Source organism: Acinonyx jubatus, chromosome B2 (assembly GCF_027475565.1).
Source record: "Acinonyx jubatus isolate Ajub_Pintada_27869175 chromosome B2, VMU_Ajub_asm_v1.0, whole genome shotgun sequence".
Lineage (NCBI taxonomy): Eukaryota > Metazoa > Chordata > Mammalia > Carnivora > Felidae > Acinonyx > Acinonyx jubatus.
In genome coordinates, this window is record NC_069385.1 from 98,577,183 (window position 1) to 98,596,670 (window position 19,488).

A 19,488-nucleotide genomic window follows, 5' to 3' on the forward strand; every position below is an offset into this window, starting at 1 on the left:
CATATATACATAAAGCACATTTTTAGTACTTTTGTGATACTGTTTAATTTTTACTCAATTGTCCATCCAATATATGGGCAAATAATGTAATATTAATCAATTCTTTGTACACAATCATTTCTATTTCAAAATTAGTTGATTGAGTATTTTTCTCTTTCCTGATTGCTTTCTGGAGACTAATTCCTAGGACTCATTTAGTCTGCCTTGGAGCATTGTATGGTAGGGGGATGGGGAGAAAGGTATTCAGACCTCATCATCTGTATCTGTTCGTCCTGGCATATGCTGAAATGATGCTCATTCTCTTATCTGGTCTCAGGCAGAATCATCCCTCAGTCTTTTGATATGTCCATCTCACTGTCAGTCTCCAGTCTATTCTCATTTTGTCCGATTCATCCAAACTTAGAGGCCACTTTTACTAACTTCTCTTGCTGTAAATGGGACAGGGAGTCTTTCAGTCTCTCCTATGTCACTCCAGGACTGTGGAGTGGCCAGCAAATGTGGCCATACCAATTTAACAAAACCGAATGTCAACTCTTGGTTTTATGTCATTGCCTGCTTTTCCTCATTCCTCCACAGCTCAGTGAGTGACACCACTATCAATCCAATTGATTGAAAATCCAATTGATTTTCCTCCAGGAAAAACCTAGAGGTCTTGCCTAATGACATACCTAACTCTTCTTTCTTTCTTTCTACTTCTCCTTATTTCCCAGTCTTTAGTTTCTGCCCTGAACTGAGCCTCTATTACTTCTCACCAGGACTACTGCAATAGCTTGTTTACTGGTTCTCCTTCCTTGTCCTTAGTTGTCTCCAGTGCATTCCCACAGAGCAGTTAAAGTGATAATAGTTGCTCAGTGATTTCCCACTGCACTGAGAATAACATTCAACCTCTTTACAGAGGCCTCCACCAATCCACATGAATTTGTCCTCTGCTACATTACCAAAATTATGCTGGTCCATCCCCCATCACAACCCACCCCACTCCACACTCTGCCTCCCCTCCAAAAAGTTTTCTATGTATGCCCACACTGTCGGGTGGATCCTCCTTCCTCTGTTTCCATTACTTTTCCTCATTGAAGCCTGTTTTCTTTATGGTCCTTAAATGCTAAGTATATTTGCTGTTTTTTGTTTGTTTGTTTATCGGTTTTCTCACTAGATGATAAAAACCATGTCCGTTTTCTTCATCCCTGTGTGACTAGGACTGTTCTCAACACTCTGCAATAAAGTAGGCCCTCAAAAGTATCTGTTGAAGTAGGTACCAGATGGGCTGATGCAGAAGAATCACATTCAGCAAATTAACATTCTTCCTTCAAAGCAGTATTTCAAGGACAAATTCAAGAAATCCTGGAGAGTCACTCTGAAAATCCCTGAGGTTTAATTTTGTTGAGTAACCCAAAACTCGAGAGTCATTCTAGAATCTCCTCTCTCCCTCACTCACCACACTGGTCCTCAGTCAAGATCCTCAAACATTTTGCAGACCTGGACATTTCTCTTCTCTACTTCCCTAGTCTGAACTATTGCCATCTTTAGCCCCAGGCTTCACAGTGGACTGCTGACCAGTGTTCTTATCCCTAGTCTTGCCCTCCTCAAATCCACTCTCCAAACAGCAGTTAGGGTGACTTTTTAAATCTTGTAACATCCCCCCCCCCGCAACACACACACAAATTGTTTTGGGAATAAAGGCAAAACTCCATAACATAATTTTTACAGCCCTTTACAGTCTGCTTGCTGTCTTCATTTCTGGAAGCCTCGATGCTAGTCTCTCTCACCCACTTACAAAGCACCACTACGGTACTTCTTTGAGATAACTCCTCCCTCCAGCCCTGCCTAAAACATAATTATTTCCCATGTAGGCCTACTTTCTCTGGCCTACTCCTACTTTTCCTTCAGGTATCAACCTAAACATTCCTCTTGAAGACACCTTCACCAACACTAAATTCTTTTTTTTTAATATGCAATTTATTGGCAAATTGGTTTCTATACAACAAACAGTGCTCATCTCAACAGGTGCCCTCCTCAATGCCCATCACCCACGCTCCCCTCCCTCCCACCCCCCATCAAACCTCAGTTTGTTCTCAGCTTTTATGAGTCTCTTATGTTTTGGCTCCCTCCCTCTCTAAGCTGTTTTTTTTTCCTTTCCCTCCCCCCCTGGTCTTCTGTTAAGTTTCTCAGGATCCACTTAACAGTGAAAACATATGGTATATGTCTTTCTCTGTATGACTTATTTCACTTAGCATAACACTCCCCAGTTCCATCCACATTGCTACAAAAAGCCAGATTTCATTCTTTTTCATTTCTAAGTAGTATTCCATTGTATGTATAAACCACAATTTCTTTATCCATTCATCAGTTGATGGACATTTAGGCTCTTTCCATAATTTGGCTATTGTTGAGAGTGCTGCTATAAACATTGGGGTACAAGTGCCCCTCTGCATCAGCACTCCTGTATCCCTTGGGAAACACCACCACTAAATTCTACCAGTTTCTCCTGCTATAGCCCCTGGTCGTGTGGAATTTTCCAGCAAAATACTCCTCAGAATTTATTATAATTATTTATTTAATGTCCATTGCTTTCATGCCAGAATGAAATCTGAATTTTTGCCCAAAATATCCCTAGTACCTGGCAGAGTCTAACACAGAGCAGGCCCTCAATAAATTTCTATTTAAATAATAAACTCCCAGACTTAAACATGAAAGAACCCCTACCTTCAATGTCCCAAAAAGCCTGTGTACGTGCGTGCATATATGTGTGCGCGCATGTGTGTGCTCTCACCATAGGAGACATCACAATATGGAAACCACTGGCAACAAATGAATGTTGAGGCCATCCTCCCTCCAGCAGCAAGCCCTGAGAATCCTGGAAAATGGACACTTCCATTTCCATCTCCTCAAATAACATCATATGTATTTACTTACATACTCTATCTGGCAATTAAAACCCTCCTCCCCTCACCACACACACACAAACACACACACACAAATGCACACACACACACACACACACACACACACACCTCCCACTCCCTACTCCTGTCCCAGGTAATCTTTGGAAGATAACTTGAAAATTGGCAGAGATTTGATTCTGCCTTTTTAGAGGCCTACACACATAGTATCCATGGGTCCCAGATTTTCTGGAACAGTCATAATGTCTAATAGACTATTTCATTACCTCGCTAAGTGCACTTGTAACTGGGCATTCTGATGGCTGGTTCAGAAAATACAGACACTGGACTTACAAACAATTACTCTGAAGGCAAGCTGCCTACTCTTAGCCACCTGCGGGATTGGCTCTTCAGGAGTGAGAAAACAGCTTCAAAGATATGGGGAGATCTGTGTTCTCTCCTCTCTGCCTTCCTGGTATCTGGCAACATGTTAGGACACAAAGAAAGACACTCTGTGATTAAAGGAGATATAACCTATGTCCCCTTTACATTGTATCTTCTTGAGCTGCATAGAACACCTACTAAAGTAAGAGACTGTATGAATAGCACTTACTCTATCACTCAGTCCATAGCAAAGGCTCAAATGAATGTTAGTAGGATTAATATATTAACAATTGAATATGAAAAAATAAAATAATAGAGATTTGTAACTTCCCAAAGCTCTTAAAGCTACTTTACCTGATAATTTATTTCACAGGTGCCTGTCAACACTACATTAAAATAGGAAAAATGCTATTCTTATTTTCAACTAGTAAGTACATCATCTTAATCATTCTATAATCCTTTTAAGTAGTGTTCATACGCATAACAATATGTAAAGTATTCTGACAAGTAACCAAAATGGATTTTTTTTCAACCATGGACTTACTTCAATTTCAAATTAATATTTATTTCAAAGAAAGATATGTCATGTTAATTCATTAATCAAAAACATAGATTAGACAGAGTTGGTTAAATGCTAAAGAGATTATAAATGGCAATTATCAATAGTAATTGCAGTGATAAGAATAAAGTTTCCTCCCTTTGAGGAAATATCTCTTTTCTTTACTGAGAACTTACCTGGGAGCTCAACATACCAAATAAAAGAAAAATACCTTAAAGGGAGATATAACATATCACAAAATCTGAAACTGACTTTTAAATGCCAAAGTCATTTACATCGTGGCTGCCTTTCTTGCTATTTTATTTTCTTTGTCACTGTAGGAAACTAGTGGGCTAAGGAGGGAATGATCTATAGCTTGTACTTCTTGAAAAAGAGGTTATCACCTGAAAATCGAGAACTAACATGTAATAGCCTGCGCATGGAGAATGGTTCTCCCTGGGAACACGGCTTTCATGAGTAAATGTATCTGTGAACTAGCCTGTTGTGAGTTTTCTAGTTTCAAATATATATTAGAATCTAAATGAGTAAAACATGTTTCTTGCAACACAAGTTACCTCAGTGAAGCTAGTTATCAAGTCACAGTGTTGATATTATGCTATAAAATTATTTCTGCATTACATTTGTAAACTCACTGAATAGAGATGATCTTAGATAGTACATGAGAAATAAAATATAATTGGTGTTGATGCAATTTTTCTCACATTTGATTATTTAAAAAATGTTTTATTTATTTATGTATTTATATATTTATATAAAGTTTATTTATTTTGTGAGAGAGAGAGAGAGAGAGTAAGCTTGGGAGGTGCAGAGAGACAGAGGGAGAGAGAGAATCCTAAGCAGGCTCCACACTGCTAGCCCTGCAGGGCTTGAACCCATGAACTATGAGATCATGACCTGAGCCAAAGTCAGACGCTTAACTGAGCCACTCAGGTACCCCAAAAATGTGTTTTCTTTTAAAACAAGCAATTATAAACAGTTAAAGGAAGCAATGATTATACTGAGAGGCATCATTTAGAGAGCACCATACTTAATAAATACTTAAATTAGAATACAAGAAAAGCTCAAAATTAAAAAACTAAAAATCCAATCTAAGAAGATACAAAATAGCTATAAATTTTCAAAACTTTATAAATGCAAATAATTAGGAAGAAGACAATAAAGATGAGAGCAGTCATTAATTAAACAGAAAACAAAGGCACAGAAGAGAATACAATCAAACCAAAATTTGTTTCTTTGAAAAGGGAAATGAAACAGACAAGTCTCTGATAAACTTGTTTAAGAAAGTAAGAGAAAGAGAGATGCATAAATTAAAGAATGAATAATATTAGGAAGGAAAAGTAAGAAGTAAATGATCTGGAGAGATTAAAATATTAATAATATGAATAATATAAACTAATATATTCCAACAATACAAAAACATGAAATACATATACATGTATACACACATACATATATACACATATACATTTATTACTTGTATTTGCTACAAATATATTTTTCTCATTTGTCTTGTTTCCTTTATATATTGTTCATTTATGGAAGCAGTGTTCTAAATTTCATGTAGCAAAATGAAGCAAACTTACTCATTTCATGGTTAATGCTTTCTGTGTCTTACCAACTATTTGTTCTTAAGTCACTTTGTTATGTATATTATACATATTTATATATATTGCCATCATATTTATATTCATATATTATATTCATCATATATAACATAAATATGTTATTTATACAGATATATATTATATAAGTATATAAGTTACATGATATATATTAATATAATTTTATACAAATTATATAAATATGTAAATTTATGTATATATGAAAATTAAGTGACTCAAGATCAAATAGATCATAAGACACAGAAAGCATTAACCATGAAATGAGTAAGTTTGCTTCATTTTGCTACATGAAATTTAGAACACTGCTCACCAAAAGACAGGATAAGGAAGTGAACAGACAAGGCAAATAATTCAAAAAACTGAGTACATAAGGAACTAAATTTCACTGCATTCAAAAAGATTTTCTATGTTTAATGAGTTAAGAAACCATTTGTGGTAAACCAAAAGAAAGTTATACACTTTCTAAAGAAAAAAATGTTAATGATTTTTGTAAATAGAAACAAAACCTCCTCAAAATATTATATATATAATATATATAAATTTTAAAAAATTGGTCAGTAAAAATTATTTACTCCAGCCACTGTGCTAGGGCTGGGAATTACATGAGCTTGTTCCGTGCCCTCTGGGAAATGATACTGTAGTGGGGGATACAGGGAAGTAAAGCAGGAATGACAAAGTAGAATAAGTAAAAAGCAGATTTGTTCCAAAACGATGCTTTCGATGTTCATTCACTTAATAATTCATTTAGCAAACATTTGTTGTATATAATCTGTGTTTGTACTGCTCACAGGAATACTGAGGAATAAGACATAGTCTTTACCTTAGAGCAACTTATAGTTTACTGGATATCATCTTACCAAGCTCTTGTGATGATCAACATATACAAAATATGTTCTTAAAATTGGAAGATTTAACATTTATGGTTTTGTTATTCCAAAGAAAGTTGTAGGTCAATGATTTGTACAGTTTTGATATCCCTGATGCAAGGATTTAAGTACTGCAAAGTATGACCCAGTTGTGAGAATAATTATGGCGTATACTAAAAGAAAGCCACCTACTAACGCTGACCTATAAAGTAGGGGTAATCAAGAAGGAATCTAGCTTTGTAATATTTGACTGACCTGAAGAAAAAGTGAGCAGTCTAGAAAGATGATGGCTCTTAGTCATTAACCAGAAGTCTATAGGTCCCCTTGGTGGCTCAGTCCATTGAGTGACTGACTCCTGATTTCGGCTCAGGTCATAATCTCACAACTGTGGGATCCAGCCCCACACTGGGCTCTGCGTTGAGTGTGTAGTCTGCTTGAAATTCTCTCTCTCTCCCCGCACCCCCCGCTCAGCTCCTCCCCCATGTGTGCTCCGTATCCTGATGGCTATTTGATTTGTAAGAACTCTCATGTACAAAGCTGAGCTAAGGGAAGGATGCCATATGCTGATAACTGAAAAGAACTCATTTTTAATTATCACTATATAAATTAGCATTATATTCCATTTATATACCATTCTCTCTAAAAAAAAAATCATCATCTATAACTTATACAGCGGAGGATTGGAATTATTGGTAACTTAGATTGTAAGATTCCTTCTACCATAATTATCATAAAGGTAATGACGAGATTGGTGATGATAACAGCTATCATCTATTTACAAGTGACTCCATGACAGGAATCACACAAAATACTCTCATAATCTCAATTATGGCTTTGCACATACTCTCAATTACGGCTCACGACAGCAAGGGTTATAAGTATTTATAACTCCACTTTAAAGATTCAAAAACTGAGTCTCAATGACTATAATTTGTTGACAGGGGGCTTCCAGCATCTATCTTACTGCCCTGCAGAGGAAATGTCCCTGGAAAGAAGCCATATGGAGTCAAACAGAGATGAGACCTTGAGAAAAAGACAGATTGCTAATGGAATCATTTAAACACCTGGAACCAACCATGTGTAAAGCTAGATCCCCCTCTTGGTCACCTTCATTTCATAGGTCAATGTCATTCCTTTCTGGCCTAAGCTAGTTGGACTCAGGGTTCTGTACCATACTATCAAATGAGGTCTAGTACAAAGAGTTGGACATTCATAACCTTCTTGAGATGTATCCCTCACAGACAATAATTTTTGTCCTTCACTGGGTAAGTGTAGGAAATCTTTGTAAGGATCACTGGAATCTTGGGCTGTCCTTAAAACACGCTTCATTGAAGCACAGTTTTCTCACATATTTTAGTGATATTAATACACCACAATCTTGGACTTTCTATACCAGTGCACTGTCATAAGACATTTCAGACTGGCTCAGACCTAAGGTACACCCAGCCTAAAACTGATTTCTGAGAGCAGCACCAAAGCTGATTTGTAGATAAAGGTAAATGTTCCATCAGGGTGCCTGGGTGGCTCAGTCGGTTAAGCGTCTGACTTCGGCTCAGGTCATGGTCTCACGTTTCGTGAGTTCAAGCCCCGCATCGGGCTCTGTGTTGACAGCACAGAGCCTGGAGCCTGCTTCAGATTCTGTGTCTCCCTCTCTCTCTCTGACTCTCCCCTGCTCATGCTGTGTCTCTCTCTGTCTCAAAAATAAATAAATGTTAAAAAAATTTTTTTAATGTTCCTGCCATATTAATACTCAGAGATTAGGGTATACCAATTTCTCCCTAAAAGCTGATTGTGGAACTTAGCATTCAAAACTGTATTTAGGTCGATGTCTGCCAAAGTTCATTTTGTGAAAAGAGTCATTTGTGAGATAAGACAGGGCAGGAACTGTCCCTGAGTCTGTGGTCATATGTGGAGCCACTGTATCTAAGTATACTTGTTGGTCACTGCAGAAGAGTACCTGGCCAAGGTGAATGAGGACTGAATCCAGGTACTGCTTTGCCAGACTTTACAGTGGCCTGACTGTGAACTGTGAATCTTTAAAATGGTGGCTATAATACAAGGTGAATCTTAAATTCTATGCAACTAGACAGACACTTATTCCCCTTACGATCTCAGAAGAAACAGAAACAGCTTGTTTTTACAGGGGTGGTGGTTACAGAGAGGGGACAGAAGATAGAGAGAAGAGTATTGTCAGCCACTCTTTTTCTCAACAATGGGAGTTTTACTGGTGGTGTCTCAAGAGAAATCCCCCTCTATTGGATATACCTGTCAATGACCTTTTAATTATTTCTATCAGATATGGTAGCAAAGTGATGTTCAATATTGTTCATGGCTTAAGATGGAAAAGCTTTCTCCCTTCATTCAATCATCCATTCTTGATAGTATTAGACTTTTTTTTTTTCTTTTCCATCTTCCTTGACTTTTCTGGGGAGGGAATGTCTGTGTGCCCTTTCTGATTTGGTGGCACCTGACAGACTGATGCTTTTCTCTCTTGAAATATTTCATAAAATGGCAATTCGTGAGATAAAACTCACTTTTTCCTCCTTTTTGTTTCTTTTGAAAATGGAATCAACTTCCACCCAAAGAAAAATAAGTGTCTTGAGATCAGATTACCACAATCATAGGCAATGACGTTAAAACAACATACAAAGTCCCCAGAAATTACTGCGAAGAAAATGGGAATTTTTCCCTATAGGGAATATAGTATATAGGTATAGTATATTTACCTAGAGGTCAAAGAGTTTAACAACAACAACAACAACAACAACAACAACAACAACAAAAGCACGTAGCATCAAGCATTTCAGTACTTAAGATACATGCGTTAACAGAGGAACTGAGTTCATGAGCTAATCAATCACTGGGAAACTGTTCTTTATGTAATCTTAATTTCCATATCTATATGGAACTAATCAAATATGTATTTTTTGTGTTTATCTTCTTATTTGTCCTTTGCCTTTACTCTATTCTCTTCTGCATCTGGTAAAGGGTAAAATCTGGCCCTGACGGCTTAGTTTAGTTTCATAACCTCCTGTATCGGTTATCTTTCAGCAGCATCAGCCAGTGAGAGGCAATGATGACAGTTTGGAAGGTGTGAGCAAGGGATATGCCTCAGTGTTCGTCGCCCTTCCTTTCTGCCTGAGGTGGCAAACGGGCAATTCCATGCCATTTCATAACTTCCCCTCCCATCGTACTGGTCAGTCATGTTTCCATTTGCCAGCAAGAAAACCAGCCCCTAGATTCCACTGCTTCACTTTCTTCCTTCGGGGGATGATGACAGCTTCCCACTGTTGTTCATCTTGGACTGGTTCACTATCCTCTATTGTCTTCTCTGTTCCTCCATCACCTATGTGACCAATTCCTTTCACTATATTCCTTCTGTTAAAAACACTAACGAGAAGTTTCCTTTCTTTTCAGGTGAATACCAAATTTAATTCTATTTTATGCTTCTTTTTTCATTTTATGCCTTAAGACAATTTGTGAATATGTATTTTAAAACCCGGGGAAGCCTTCTCATTGTTTACAATAGAATGAGATAAGACTCAAACACTGTAAAGCAGGACAAGGCATGAGCTCTATCTTCAAAGTCTTTCCCACTTCTTTCTTGAGTACGTTTCCTAATGACACCCGAAGAAAAAAGCATTATTCAACTGGGTGGAGAGAGCAAGTTTTAATTCAATGTGCCATATTGGAACGATCTCCTCTCTTTCCAGGAAACACTATACACAATAGCAAGTTTCAACTGGAACCCACAAAAAGTGTGTAAATGGCACAAACTTCTGATTGAACAGGAAGAAAGCCAGGTCGTAGTGCTCACAGTGTTATCCAATCTGAGATATACTGTTCTGGATGAGTTAAGTAATCTTTATGAACAATGTTTCCCTTGTATACTCTTAACACAAAACAAAAAGACTACATATATACAAATAGACTGGTACATATACAAATATGCACCAAACGTGAGGTCTTTCTCATTGCTCAGTCCAGGCTGAGGGAAGTAGGTATACCCATGGGCCTAGAAAGCCACAGTAAAGGAGAAACCATCCAGTCATCAATCAAATCAATTCTACAAATAGTCCCAAGAATTGGTGAAATACTATGCCAACCACTATTTTCTGAAGGTTGATTCAGGGCCTTTGGATAATAAAGCGAGACAAACATGCTCTTTAAAGTTATAAAAATGAGGGGCCCCTGGATGGTTCAGTTGGTTAAGCATCCAACTTCAGCTCAGGTCATGATCTCATAGCTCGTGAGTTCAAGCCCCGCGTCGGGCTCTGTGCTGACAGCTCAGAGCCTGGAGACTGCTTCAGACTCTGTGTCTCCCTCTCTCTCTGTCTGCTCCTGCCCCACTCACATTCTCTCTCTCTCTCTCTCTCAAAAATAAATATTTAAAACAATGTTTTAAGTTGTAAAAACGAGAAGAAGCATCACTCAGAGAACGACAATGACTCCACAAACCTCAGGAATAGTATTTTCCTTGTCTCACCGGTGTACTTCTGTCCCAACTAGTCTTGGCCTCTTCTTTAGATCTTAGTCTTACTGCTGGAAAAACATGTCTTGTGTCTTCCTATGGGGCTTACTATTGTGATATTTTCTTTGTTTTTTCTTCAAATCTCTGGGATTAATTTCATTATCAATTGGGATCCTCAGAAAGGTGGTAAATTCTAAAATAGCACAATCTAGGCCTATAATCTAGACTCACAAACCACAATGAGAAAATCAATTCCAACAACTTTTATCCATTTACCTAACAGGGAAAAGTTTGTATCAACACACTCCCGTAGGTGTTTTTACTAGCGAGGTTAGTCATCTGGCATTTTAATGCATTGTCATTTGTTATTTCCTTAGTCTTTATCATCTGAGGAATGTTTTAAAATGTGTTAACACCTGTGGCAGAGACACATCACCTCACCTGTGCCATTTCGGTGGCCATCAGCCTGACATCCAACACCAGAACTGCTTTTCTTTGCCTGTCGGTTTTTTTCTTAACTGCACAACGTTCCAGACCAGACCAACCAGGAAATTCATGGCCTTGTGGAGCAGTGCTCAACCAACACACATCCTACCTGGGTGAGATCAGAACACATTACCTGTGGTACCATCTGCTTGGTAACATAGCCTTTGTTGTCTGCCTTCGGTGATCCTACATCACTACCCACTCTCTTCAGTGTTCCCTTCCCTGCTCTAATTATGTGCACTCAAACCTTTGCCTCAGGGGCTGCTTCTAGAGGAATCCAAACTGAGACAAAACCAGATTATTTCTCAGCCCACTGGGGTAAATTTGGCCAATCCTAACAAGGGGAATCAGTCCTGTGGGTATAATCTAGGGGGGAACTAAGTGCATAGAACTGCTTCTGATGAAGCTGCAATGATTAATGGAGAAAAAATCCGCAGCTACACTCACCGTTCTGTGCTCGGCTTCCTTACATTTTCAACTCGTATGGCTTATCTAATCAGGACACCTTTGGGCACAAAAGCACAGAAAAGTTCCACAATGAAAATTCAGATGACAGAGTGTCCAGAAGTTGAAGACCATGGATAGCCCACCATTGTAATAATAATTGGCCATGCTCACTTACTGATCAGCTTTGCTTTTTCATTTATGAGTTTGCCATTTAAGATGCCAGTGAATTATTAAAAGATTTTATCCTTTCCCAACCGTTATGAGGATGCTATTTTTGTTTCTCTGACTATAGAGAACTAAAATAAAAATTAGATGCAAATTAGTGCCAATTTAGCTTACTTTTTAGAATCTCGAGTACTGAACTGTGAAATGGTTGTGATAAAAGTCTATTTATTCTTTCTGACTCATGGCATCAGGTTGCTGTTTTCAGGGGTAAATATGTTATATTTCCAAATACAGCTTTGCAACTCGTTTTAAATAGACCTTATACAAAGTGTACTGGCTTCTAAAATTGTGTGTGTGTGTGTGTGTGTGTGTGTGTGTGTGTGTGTGTGTGTGTTAACACTCTACTTCCATTGTTAGCCTCTAAGATTTCCTGTTACTTAACCAGTGATGGGGTTCAGGCCAGGCTGCCTCAGAATATGCCACTTTGACATACAGATTACTTTGAATTAAAGTTGTTTGAGAATAGCCAGTACAATGACACTCCTCTCTGTCCCCCTGAAAAAAGCAAATTAATCTCCTATGTGAAAAGTACCCTCCTTGAACCAGGAAATAGACAGACATTCTGATCACCAGGGATGGGATATTCAGGGCTGAGAAAATGATGTAAACAAGGTCTGTTTAGTTTCTTCACTAATTAGTACCCAAACTTAGGTTTCTTTGTCTTGTCAATTCTTCAGAAATTTATGTACGTACGTATGTATTTATGTATATATGTATGTATGCATTTATTTATTTATTTATTTATTTATTTATTTATTTATTTATTTATATTGTCTAGAGGTATAAAAGCTGCCTGCTTCAGTCCCCTGTTTGAGTCTCATATTCTTATGGGGCCCCTGTATATACATAATTCAATTTGTTTTTCTGTTGCTCTGTCCTTTTTAATTTAATTATTACACCAGCCAAAAGAACCAAGAGAGGAGGTGTGAATTTTCCCTCCCAGACACCATCTTCTTTAGAGCACAGGCCATTACACAGTATAATGAGTAAACTACCATAAAGAATAGTTATTTCCTATGGAGAATTACTTTCCTTTCTAGTTAAGATTGCAAGTTAGGTTAAAACAAATGAAAAGAAACAAAATGTTAGTTTTTTGAGAGAAACAATTAATCTATTTCCATTGCTTTTGGCAAATTATCAGCAAGATTTGAAGAAAGACAGCACTATTTGCCTGAAAACAAAATCATGAAAACGGTAAATTGGTATTTCCATTGCTTTTTTTGGTCTGAAATCCTCATTTGTTAAAGACAGAAACTACTTCATTTCTACAAAGGAATACCATGAACTTTTAAGACAAGCACTGTTACACTTTTGTGAACTATCAAAGTCAAAAAGAATACTATCTTGAGAGAAAGAAAAAGACAGCCAGAGAACCTTAAAGCCATTTAGCTACTCTGCAGTCCTCTGTTAGTGTTTTTATATACTTAGTGATATGAAGGAAGCAGAAGCAGGGAGCCTGGGGTGAAACAGGAAAATAGGCACATTATAATAACAATGTGGAGAGACAAAGATTCCACTGTCACAGAGAACCTTACTTTGCTTAATTTCAATTTAAGGGGTTACTTAAGTGCATGGCCTTATGGAAATTTAATGATATGTTATGGTTCATCTGAACTTGTCAGTTGGCCCCAAGCTGCGATAATCAGCTTTTCAATGTCAGATTCATTTACTCCTCGAAGAATCCTGAAATAGCCATTCTCTCCCCATGACTTTCCCCAGGAATTGGCAGCAATCTGCAGAAAAGAGAGAGAGAGAGAGAGAGAGAGAGAGAGAAGATGAATATCATAGTTGGATATTTAATCCTGACTATAAAAACACAAGGAACTCATGTAGCTTTAAATGCTTTTGACTTGTTATAGATCACAATTATTAAAAGCCTAAATATTTTCTAAATAAGAATAAAACAGTTATATTATTTATCAGTTACTTTAATATGCATGCACACTCAAGTTCACAATAACTAGAATTGGTATAAAACCTCTCAGTTTCCATGCGTATAATGGTAACATATATTTGTAATGCCATATCAAAAGATTCAGACAAGCTGCAATTATAGTGTCTCCTATGTGATTTGCTCCGTGCTAAGCACCAGGGGAACAAAGATAAATAATATCTTATTCTGTGTTCAGGGAGCTTAAGCTAAACTAATGAAGGACAACAACATAAGCCAAGTACTCGGGTAGAACTATGCACAGGGTGCTACTGAAGACAGCTGAGGGGCATCTCATTTATCTGGGTGGCTCAGAAAAGTCATCATGGAAGAAGTGCTATATGTGATCCATATTAAAACCTGGGAATAAATGAACCAGATAAAAACAGGAGGAAAGGAGATTCAGGTAAAGGAAAACAGTAAAAGCATAAACAACAGCAAAGCATGGAGCAGCATGAAGCCCTGAAATGAAGCAATGAAATTATTGTAATTAGATCATAAAACAGAAGCAGGCTGTTGGGTTATGAGGCTGAAAGGGAGTTAAGGAAATACATACTGAGAAAATAATGGTGAAAATGATGACAAGGTCTTAAGGTGCTTCCAGTAGGAGAGCAAGGTGGACACATTTATATTTTGATGATATTACTCCATGTGATATGAGAAGGATGGATTTAAGAGGGTAAACACAAGAGGCAGGGAGACTAGCTAGTAAACAAGAGTAAGTCTGATGTCTTGACAGGGGCGGGAGGACTAGGAAGAGAAATAGAGAAAGTATTTGAGAAATATTCAGGAAGTAAATTCAATAAGAATTAAACATTTTCTTCTACTTTTATTTTTTATTTTAAAATATGAGATTAACTAAAAAGTTAGACTAGGTCCAGAATGTCTCCTGGGGTTTAGAGCTTGCCTGAATAAGTGTTTGGGGTAGGGGGTGAAAAACATTAATGGAGTATATAACGATTAACCTGAAGACTGGAAGGGAGTTAGTTGACCATAAGTAAATGTAGCAGAAAAAGCCCTGAAGGATATATTCCCAAAAGTGGGATTACTGGATCATATGGTAATTCTATTTTTTAATTTTCTGAGGGAACTCCAAATTGTTTTCCACAGTGGCCACACCAATTTCCATTCCCATCAACAGTGCATGAGTGTCCCTTTTTCCCCACATCCTCGCTAACACTTGTTTTCTCCTGTCTTTTTGATATTAGTTATTCTAACAGGTGCGAAGTAACATTTCATTGTGGTTTTAATTTTCATTTCCCTGATGACTGATGATATTGAATACATTTTAACCTATCTATTGGCCATTTGTATTATTTCAGGGAGAAATTGTCTATTCACGTCTTTTGCCCATTTTTAGTTGGATTATGTGTGGTTTTTGCTATTAAGTTGCATGAGTTCCTATAAATATATTTTGGATAGTAACCCCATATCAGATAGATGGTTTGCAAATGTTTCCTCCCATTGGTTGCCTTTTTAGTTTACTTACTGTTTTGCTAGGCAGAAGCCCTTGTTCCACTTGTTGATTTTTGCTTTTATCTTTGCATCTTTGGTGTCATATCCAAACAATCTTTGCAAGGATCAACATCAAGGAGATTTTCCCCTGTGTCTTCCTCCTGTATCTTTGTAATTTCTAGTCTTACATTTAAGTCTTTCATCCATTTTGAGTTCATTTTTATGAGTGGAGTACAATAGGGTTTCAATTCCATTCTTCTGCATATGGTTAAACACCTTTCTCAATACCAGTTATTGAAAAGACTATCCTTTCTCCATTGCCTCTTCTTGGTCTTTTTGTCGAATATTAGTTGATTATATGTAAGTGGGTTTTTTCCTGGGCTCTTGATCTTGTTCTATTGGTCCGTGTGTCTATTCTTATGCCAGTAATGTACTGTTTTGACTATTAAAATTTTGAAGTAAAATTTGAAATCAAAATTTGTGATGCCTCCAGTAATCTTTCTCAGGATTACTTTGGCAGTTCAGAGTCTCTTGTGGCTCCAAACAACTTTTAGGATATTTTTCATTTTTGTGAAAATTGTCATTGGAAATTTGATAGGGATTGCATTGAATTTATAGATGGTTTTGGGTAGTATGGACATTTTAACAATATTAATTCTTTTGATCCATGAACATGGGATATCATTTCATTATTTGTGTCTTTAATTTCTTTTATAAATTTCTTATAATTTTTATTATACAGATCTTTCACATCCTTGGTTAAGTGCATACTAAGTATACATATTTTTTATTTTATCATAAATGAAACATTTTTTAGAATAGTTCACCGTTAGTATATAAAAATACAACTGATTTTTGTATGTTGATTTTGTATCCTGCCACTTTGTTGATTTATTAATTCTAATAGTTTTTTTTGATGGAGTCTTTAGGATTTTATATATATATGATCATATCATCTGCAAAGAGAGACAGTTTATTTCTTCTATTCTGATTTGGATGCCTTTTGTTCTTTCTCTTGTCTAATTGCTCTTTCTAGGACTTCCAGTACTATATTGAATAGGATAAGAGTGGACATCTTTGTTTTGTTCCTGATCATAGGGTGAATGCTTTCAATCTTTCACTATTGAATATGATATTTACTCTGTGTTTATCACATATGGCCTTTATTATGTTGAGGTATATTGCTTCTAAACCCAATTTTTGAGATTTTTTAATCAGTAAAGAATGTGAATTTTGTCAAATGCTTTGTCTATATCTATTGAGATGATCATATAATTTTTATCTTTCATTTTATTAATGTAATGTATCACACTTATTGATTTGCTTATGCCGAACCATACTTACACCCCAGGCATGAATCCTTTTGTTCACAATTATGATCACTTTAATGTACTGTTGAATTCAGTTTGCTAGTACTATTTTGGGGGAGGGAGGGGATTTTTGAATCTTTATTCATCAGGGATATTTTATTTTCTTGTAGTGACCTTTTCTGGCTTTGGTATCAGGGTAATGCTGGCCTTGTAAAAAGAGTTGCAGCGGGTTCCCTCCTCTTCAAATTTTTGAAAAAGTTTGATAAGGATTTGGTGTTAATTTTTTAAATGTTTGCATTTAAATTCCAGTTAGTTAACATACAATTTAATATCAGTTTCAGGTATACAATATAGTGATTCAATACTTTGATACAACACCTGGTGTTCATCACAAGTGTACTCCTTAATCCCCATCACCTATTTTCCCATCACCCCATCCACCTCCCCTCTGATAACTATCAGTTTGTTCTCTATAGTTAAGAGTCTGTTTCTTAGTTTGATCTCTCCCTTTTTCCCCTTTGCTCATTTGTTTTGTTTTTTAAATTCTACACATGAGTAAAATGATTTGGTATTTGTCTTTCTCTGGCTGACTTTTTCCTTATCATAATACTCTCTAGCTATAAAGCAAATGGCAAGAATTCATTCTTTTTTCATGGTTAATATTCCATTACACATATATAGCACATATTTTTTATCTATTTATTGATGGACACTGGGCTGTTTCCATAATTTGGCTATTGTAGATAATGCTGCTATAAACATTGGGGTTCATGTATCCCTTTGAATTAGTGTTTTTGTATTCTTTAGGTAAATACCTAGTAGTGTAATTGCTGGATCACAGGGTAGTTCTATTTTTAACTTTTGAGAAGTCTCCATACTGTTTTCCCGAGTAGCTGTACCAGTTTGAATTCCCACCAAACAGTGCAAGAGGGTTCCCGTTTCTCCACATCCTCACTAACATTTGTTGTTTCTTGTGTTGTTGATTTTAGCCATTCTGATGGTGTGAAGTGATATTTGATGGTAGTTTTGGTTTACAGTTCCATAATGACTAGCGCTATTGAGCACGTTTCATGTACTTGTTGGCCATTTTTATATCTTCTTTGGAACTAAGCATATTCAGATTCTTTGCTTGTTTTTAATCTCATTATTTGTTTTCTTGCTACTGAATTGTATGAGTTCCTTAAATATTTTGGATATCAACCCCTTGTCAAATACATAATTTACAAGTAATTTCTCCATTCCAGGTTGACTTTTATTGTTACTTTTGGTTTTGTTTTTGTCTTGCTGTGTGGAAGCTTTCTAGTTTGATGCAATCCACTTGTTTATTTTTCTTTTTGCCACTTGTGCTTTTGGTGTCCTATCCTAGAAGTCATTGCAAAGATCAATGTTAAGGAGTGATGCCCTGTTGTCTTCACAGTTTCAGGTCTTACACTTAAATCTTTAACCCATTTTGTGTTAATTTTTGTAAATGGTGTGAAAAAGGGGTCCACTTTCATTCTTTTGCTTGTGAATACACTTTTCTCAACATCATTTATTAAAGATATCCTTTCCCCAGCCAGCCATCAGTTAGGCTATTTTTTCTGAGGTTAACCTATCATTTAAAAAGCTCTACCATTTTTAAATTTTCCTTTTTATCATTTACTTTCAATTGTTTTATTATTAAATGCCTGGGCATAGTTTTTTTGTTTTTTGTTTTTTGTTTTTTGTTTTTTTTATTTCTCCTTCCTGGAGTTTATTGAGCTCTCTGAATTTTTGGGTTCATGTCCTTCAGTTTTGGAAAACTATTGGCTATTAAGTTTTTAAATATCGGGGCGCCTGGGTGGCTCAGTCGGTTAAGGGTCCGACTTCAGCTCAGGTCATGATCTGGCGGTCGGTGATTTCGAGCCCTGCATTGGGCTCTGTGCTGACAGCTCAGAGCCTGGAGCTTGTTTCCGATTCTTTGTCTCCCTCCCTCTCTGACCCTCCCCCATTCACGCTCTGTCTCTCTCTGTCTCAAAAATAAATAAACGTTAAAAAAATTTAAATAAATAAATAAACATTGATTCTGACTCATTCTCTCCCTCTCTCTCTCCCTTTCTCTCTCTCTCTTAATCCTTGTGAGAATACAATTACATGTCTGTTAAACTGTTGATTGTGTCCTACCCTTTGTATTCACATTGTTCTGTATTTTGTTCTTTCATTGTTTTTCTCTGTGTACTACAAATTTCATTGACTTTTATTTAAGATCACTAATTCTGTTTGCCATTTAACCCATCCAGCAAGTTCTTAATTTCAAACATTGCACTCACAAATTCAATAATTCATTTATATATATATTTAAGTCCTTTGTTAAAAGTCTCCATCTTTCATGGGGCACCTGCATAGCTCAATCAGTTAAGCAGCTGACTTCAACTCAGGTCATGATCTTGTGGTTTGTGAGTTTGGGCCCCATGTTGGGCTCTGCACTGACAGCTTGGAGACTGGAGCCTTCTTTGGATTCTGTGTCTCCTTCTATCTCCACCCCTCCACTGCTCACACTCCGTCTTTCTGTCTCTCAAAAAAATGAATATTAATTTTTTTAAGTCTCGATCTTTCATCCATATTTTTAAAATGATTTTTACAATGGCTCTTTTAAAGCCAACATCTAAAGTATTATCTATTGATAGTTTTTCCCCTTAGTTATTGGTCACATTTTTCTCCTTCACATATTTCAGAATTTTTAAATGTAAGCTGGACATGTTGTCCTAATAATTATAGATTGACCTGGGTATTATTTTCCTAAGAAGTTTAGCCCTTTCTTCTCCTAAAGAGATATGGTGAGGAATTAATCACCTCAATTTGTGCAGAAACTGAGTCAGGTCAGGGCTGGAGATAA

At 36.7% G+C, this 19,488-nt stretch overlaps 1 protein-coding gene across 5 annotated transcripts in view; it reads right to left on the reverse strand.

The window, feature by feature from the left end:
• Positions 1-19,488, reverse strand: part of TINAG (tubulointerstitial nephritis antigen) — a 180,114-nt gene that overhangs the window by 83,205 nt on the left and 77,421 nt on the right. The window contains exon 11 of one of the 5 annotated variants that reach the window (XM_053222671.1): positions 9,039-11,772. The exons of 3 other annotated variants lie outside the window; for them this stretch is intronic. In XM_053222671.1, the coding sequence (XP_053078646.1) occupies positions 11,764-11,772 (9 nt within the window). In that variant the 3' untranslated portion in view covers positions 9,039-11,763. Of the gene's footprint in view, positions 1-9,038; positions 11,773-13,024; positions 13,673-19,488 lie in introns of those variants that run through there. One more of the 5 variants, XM_015070138.3, reaches the window with a different exon arrangement.